This window comes from Bombus vosnesenskii, unplaced genomic scaffold, assembly GCF_011952255.1.
Source record: "Bombus vosnesenskii isolate JDL3184/JDL3185 unplaced genomic scaffold, Bvos_JDL3184-5_v1.1 scf7180000013263, whole genome shotgun sequence".
In the NCBI taxonomy this organism is placed as follows: Eukaryota; Metazoa; Arthropoda; class Insecta; order Hymenoptera; family Apidae; genus Bombus; species Bombus vosnesenskii.
The window spans coordinates 8,076,932-8,083,034 of NW_022882923.1; the positions used below are offsets into that span (position 1 = coordinate 8,076,932).

At 31.2% G+C, this 6,103-nt stretch overlaps 1 protein-coding gene across 1 annotated transcript; it reads right to left on the minus strand.

The window, feature by feature from the left end:
* Positions 1–96: 96 nt before the first annotated feature.
* On the minus strand, positions 97–814 carry LOC117234177 (cytochrome c oxidase copper chaperone). The gene is made up of 2 exons (XM_033495157.1): positions 565–814; positions 97–349 (listed from the first exon to the last, which is right to left on the minus strand). The coding sequence occupies exons 1-2, from the start codon at positions 693–695 to the stop codon at positions 265–267; spliced, it is 216 nt and encodes a 71-aa protein (XP_033351048.1). The 5' UTR covers positions 696–814; the 3' UTR covers positions 97–264.
* Between the last annotated feature and the right edge of the window lie 5,289 nt (positions 815–6,103).

Consider the following 6,103-nt stretch of genomic DNA (forward strand, 5'->3'; position numbering starts at 1 on the left):
TACACCATTAAAAGAAAAAATACTTTCTCAATTTCCATATCCGATATTATATATTGCTCACACAGCTAAGGAAATTTAAATAAACAGTACATCCGATACAAATAAAATAACTTGTTTATTTCTAAACAAATTGCTTAGTATGTTAACATTGTTTTGAGAAATACTAAATCAGTTACACGAAGTAAACGCTGTTTACTTCATTTTTCGTTCAAAATGCAACCTGAGCATGTTATATAATAATTATAATATATAGCTAATTTATATTTATATGTTAAATCCTAATGACCGCATACAAGTTTTATGCGCTTCTATCAAATCTTTACAGTTTTCTTCACCTAGTAGGATAATGCTGAAAAAGAATTAATGTTTTTGAATACAATTGTACTAAAAGATGTGTTTCAAGATGAGGTTATGTATTAATTCGCAAATAAAAGCATACTAATTCAGCTACACAGATTTCGTTAACAAATTCTTTTACTTGTTACTTCTAAATGTTCGAACTTAATTTAAAGACACTTGAAGTGAAAACATTATTTTCTCGAATATTTAAATATATTTGCGTACCAATCGTCCCTTGCCTTCTTCGTTTCAGGACAAGCGCAGCAAGGTTTCAATGGTTTGTCAGATTTTTGCACCTCCCTCGATTCCGCATTAACGGTTTGATTCGGTTTGTCATTTATAATACCCATTGTCATATATCGAGTACAATATTTTTCACTACATAAAGCTCTTCTAAAACCGCTCACATGCGCCTAAGATCATCGACAAACTGCACCGGCTTCAGCGCCTCCACCCCTAGTTTCTTGAAATTCAAAGTGCAGCTAAAATATCTTCGGCGAATAACATTAGTTAATAGTGTAGAAAACTTAATAGCAATTATTATGTACATATACTAGAAAACAATGTCTATAATTATTTTCTTTATTCGTTGAATTAACGTTTATTTTCACAATTTAAATTGATGTAAAATTGTACTATATTTCAAATCTCTTAAAAGAGTTGCCAGTTTCTTCTAATTTAAAATTTTTCTCGAGACAAAGAAGTGAATTATTTGTTATAGTCGTAAAATAAAATGTATGTCTCTTTTTTAATATGGACACCCCCAAGAAAGCGAGACTCGGGGCTATAGCATGGCCATAACACTGATGTGTGTTCAATGTGAGAATATCGCCTAGGGTCTGGAGCGATAGAGCAATTAACGTATCCCAGAAATCATTTATTTATGCCCGCATAGCAAGTTATCTTACGCCGAGCAAAAACCAAAACATTGAACATTTCTTATATCATTTAGTTGCAAGGTTCCTATAGTTTGTTGATCGAGATATGGATAATTCTGTGACGCATGTGAAATTTCGGTTTCCCGTAAAGCGTAATTGTTACAATTAGTGGAAAGGCGAGGGGGGTTAGGTTGTGGGTGTTACCTTACCTCCCCACTACATTAGAAATTCGGTAGTTCTGCCGCGAGATAGGGACATTTTTGTGTCGAAAGTCCCGCGACTTTCCTAACTCCGCAGTTAGGACGTATTGCTTTGTTCGCTGGGTAAATCGGAGCGCGGGGTGCCCGTTTGTTGTGGACAATCAGTGCGATTAGACGTATATCCAACCGTGTCTTTGGTACTTTGGTAGACATTTTTCTACCGTTCGAACCCACGCTATCGTTATTTTCATTTAATTGTACGTTCTTCCTCAATACATCGTTGTAATCAATTATTTAATTATTTTCTTTTCTTCGATTGTCTTTTTCGTTGCCCAATTTGGCGGTAGTGCAATGAGTTTTCAAAATGTAGCTTGATCATGATCATTGTTTCATTTTCAAATAATTTGTACCTTTTATACATTTGTTCTAATATTTTGCTCTTCTTTTTGTCCCGATTACAATTATTTCATTGCGAGAGAAGCCATTCCAAGTATTAGAGGCATGCTGCGGTATTCGAAAGGATGAGATGAAAGTCAAAAGGACGCCATGGTGATTAAAGATAGATTTTATAACTTTTTGTCGAAATGTAGTAATATTTTATTCATTTCAAGGAAGGCAAACGTATTTATACGTTTGTTTTCTCTGTTTAATTGGATAATTGGCAATATTTATCCAGTATTCAATTGAATTCGTTTCTCGCAAATATTTCGTGATATTAATGTAATTTAATATGTAATACGACAAATTCTAAATTCACGGTTTATTAAAAATATCAATATGAAAGAGGCAATATTAAAGAAACTACTTCTTTATTTATTTCGAATACATTAACATTAGTTTGAAGTAGATTATCTTGATTCTGTTTCATTTGAGTAAAAAATTCAAATAACTTTTTCATTTTTCTTCATTATTCGTAAATTGTCTGTGATAATATTGTTATTTCGACTTTTTCAATAATTTCTATTACATTCGAGAAAGTGCCTTATCACAGACAGGTTTGAACAGATTCTGCGCATCGCCTTTTTTTTCGTATTGCGCAGCTTTGTTTAAACAGCCAGAAAAAGGGCGCCATGTTTTATTAGAACGAAGTCACGTAATACGCGAAGTATTTGAATCTGTAATGGCAAACATTTACTTTGGCGGATAATTTTTACAAATCAATCGTATTATGAAATATTCATATAGTATATATTTGACAATAATAGAAAATACTTTACATGAAAAATATTTCTAATGAAATATACTAACTATATATCTTTTTTCGTATTCTTGGCATAAAATTTATATTTTCGTACTCTTGATATGATATAGGATACTATCTGTGGTAAATGAATAGTAATTGATTCATAGTTTAAAAAGAAGCAGTATTTTCGTAAACAAGCACTCGACAGCAAAAAAAGAAGAAAAAGAGTATTTTAGCAAAAAAGAAAGAAAGAGTAATTTATTTCCTTCCCCTACCCTCTATCCACTAATGCAAATTTACTTTCAGAAAATTTTTGCAGCCTCGTCTTCGGTAACACACAGTATAATTTCTAGAATCAGTTATATTGCATTCATTAAACTATCCGTTAACGTGCAGTGTAGAGATAGACATTTTGTAACATTAGGAAATTCGTTGATTCGATACGATCGACTTGCCACGATATAAACACACATCCCCACTCGTAGGATATTTGAGGCACGAACGGGCCGCGGAGAGTGTCATACAGTGCCGAAAGTCGTCGCGCAAGGACCTGTCAATTTTCATTGTTCGCAATACATTAATTAATTGCATAGTATCCGCTTTTATTCCGTTGCCTTCGTACGCTATTATTAGGTTTGTGTTATTAACAGTCGTTCGCTTATTAATTTATTATACATTATTGTAACAAAATTAAATAGTATCTGAAATTCTTTTTCGTTCTTTTTTCTCGATCGTGTATTTGTTTGTCAGAGTTATCGGCAGTTTGTATTATTAGCTTCCGAGTTAGAATTTGAAGCCGATTATTGTTTCTGTTTCATTTTGATTATAATGTTATACATTCGTTTTAAATTGGTGATTTTCTTTTCTGCAGGTACTCGATCATAGCGGGACGATAACTGGGAATTCAAAATAGTGTTGTTCGGACGCCATGATGATTGACAGTCGATTTGTCAGCTTCTCATGGAGATTGGGTTAGGTTTGTTAGAATGGCAGACTTATGCATACGTTTATATTATCTTTTCATCGGATCATTGGTAATACAATTACGTATTTATTTTATAATACATATTTGATACGTACCTTTGCACTATATAATTGATATGTAATATAATTAATTTCTTATTTGAGAATACTAAGATGAAATCGGAAAAGATTATAGAATTCACTTTGCTAGTTCGAATATATTAAGTTATTCCTTCGTTCCGAGAAAAATTTAAACGAATTATTTCATTGTTGCTATCTATATATATCTTAAATATAATTCTGAACGGTTAAAACGTATACATAGATCTTTCTATTTATTTCCTACTGTTTCTTTAATAGACTGGTAATAAACCTTTTTTAGTAGATTTTTTTATTTTGACTTAATTTAAAGTCGATTGACTTGATTTTATTGTATGTATATATGTAATCTCCTTTAAGAGATTGCAATCAGTCATACTTTGTTGCATTTCCCGCGTGAATTTTCTATAGTATCGCCATCTCACGACTTTTGTCAATAATTTCTATTGTTTCTAAAGAAGACGCCATTACAAGTTTAGCTTTTGGCGCGTAATATCATCGTGTTCTTGAAGCAATTATTTTTCTAAGAAATTTTTTACTCGTTGCAAAGATTTTCGAGTATTTATAAAATGTAATGTAGTTTATTACTAGAGGACATTTTTCAGAGTTCGGTATAGTCTCTAAAATCAGTTATATTGCATTTAGAGTATTCGTTAATGTCCAGTGTAGAACATTTTATAACATTCGTAAATAATATTATACGCTTTTCCAAACATCGTTTTAACATCTGTAACATCGTTTACAACAGCTGTAAACAGCAGTAAACAGCAGTAAACTGCAGTACAAGTTTCAAAACAAACGCTCTAATTTTTCTACGACACCCCCCTCCCCCCTTCTCCTAACACAGTTTGTCTTTCAGAGAACGTTTTTGTGATCGCGTGCAATGCGATTAGTAGAGTCAGTGCTTATTTCGTTATCGTAATTTCAATATTTCTCAGAGCAAAATAGCTCTTATTAATATTAATTGTAATAGTTATACGCGAAATTAGAGTGAGTGGTTGTTCGTCTATTTGTTTATCGGGCGCGTTGGTAATTTTTTGTTTCTCTTTTTGTATATTACTTTTTTTTTTAAATATTCGTTTTCGGTATTCGAGTCAGTACTCAAGAGGATAAAACCTCTCCTGGAGCTTAGCAACGTAAGTACTTTTGCACATTATTCATTAATTTAGTTTATTCTTTGTATATTGCTTAAATTATTGTAATATCTATTGGAATGAAGACTCAGAGTATTGAATCATAATACAATATTGAATCATAAAATCTAAATTTCAAATTGCTCTATTAGAGTTTCAATTCTTATAGTAATTACAGTTTATTAGAATTTCAATTTTTATTATTATTAAAGTTCTAAATTTAATAGAATTTCATGTTTTGTTATCTCGGACTTTTAAAACAATCAACACTTTGGTCTTAAGAGTAAATTATAATGTTACATATTTTGTTACAGCTTTGCCACAGTCTCCACTTCCTTCTGTTCTCTGGATAGGATCTTATGGTGCTTCGAATGCAAAGAACGTAAGTATTGTACTTTAGTTGATTCCATTTCTTTCATTTTGTTCTTAATGATAATTAGTTAACGAAGAAATAAGATTTGCTGAAAATTTGTATTTTTGCTTATTATATTAATAAACTATAAAATGTTGTCTTCAACAATAGATTATATATATATCGTTCCATGTTTTGTTACAGATATTTCACAGCCTGTACTTCTACCGTAAGGTCTGATGATTCTTCCAGGATGACGGCGTTCGTGATGATTTCTTCTAAGCTACGTCACATTGTCCACATCGTTCTTCGTATGTACTGTGAGTCGCATGCTTTTTGTCCCTCCGGTCACTCAATCATGTCGTAGGATGAAAGGTCCGAATCGACACGGGTGATTGGTTGTATACGTAGAATTTTTGACGAGTATAGTGACCGCGGGTATTTATTATAACCGCGAGTAGTAACATTTTTTTGTCTATATTTTATTTATTAGATCAGGATAGGTTTTCTTGCACACCGCGTTTTTAAATGTTGATCATAATACATATAATATATATATATATATATATGAGTATGATATTTACGTATTACAATATAAAGTATTTTGTATTACATTACTATGTAATGCTGTTAATAATATAATGATATATTATATTATTAGATGTAGTTAGTATATATATGCATATGATTGAAAATTACACAATACGTTTATTATAATTATCTATAAATTCAAATTATATTCAATATTATTATATATTCATAAAGATCAAGTATCCATATGAGCATATATATGAGTATTGAAATAAACGACGAAATGACTTGGTTTAAGTATTTTGTAGTGAAGAAGTCTGCTGGCCTCAGACTTCGTTAATATGAAAATGCAATTATGATTAAAGTTATTATAATGCTGATAAAGATTAGAAATGATATTTATTTTGATCTTCTACTTTACGATG

What these genes read in the sequence shown, in the direction of transcription:
- LOC117234177 (XM_033495157.1), bottom strand. Translation starts at nt 695, where the DNA reads ATGACAATGGGTATTATAAATGACAAACCGAATCAAACCGTTAATGCG. An exon ending in AAGAAGGCAAGGGACGATTG is followed by an intron (nt 350 to 564) that starts GTACGCAAATAT and finishes ATTCTTTTTCAG; the next exon opens with CATTATCCTACTAGGTGAAG.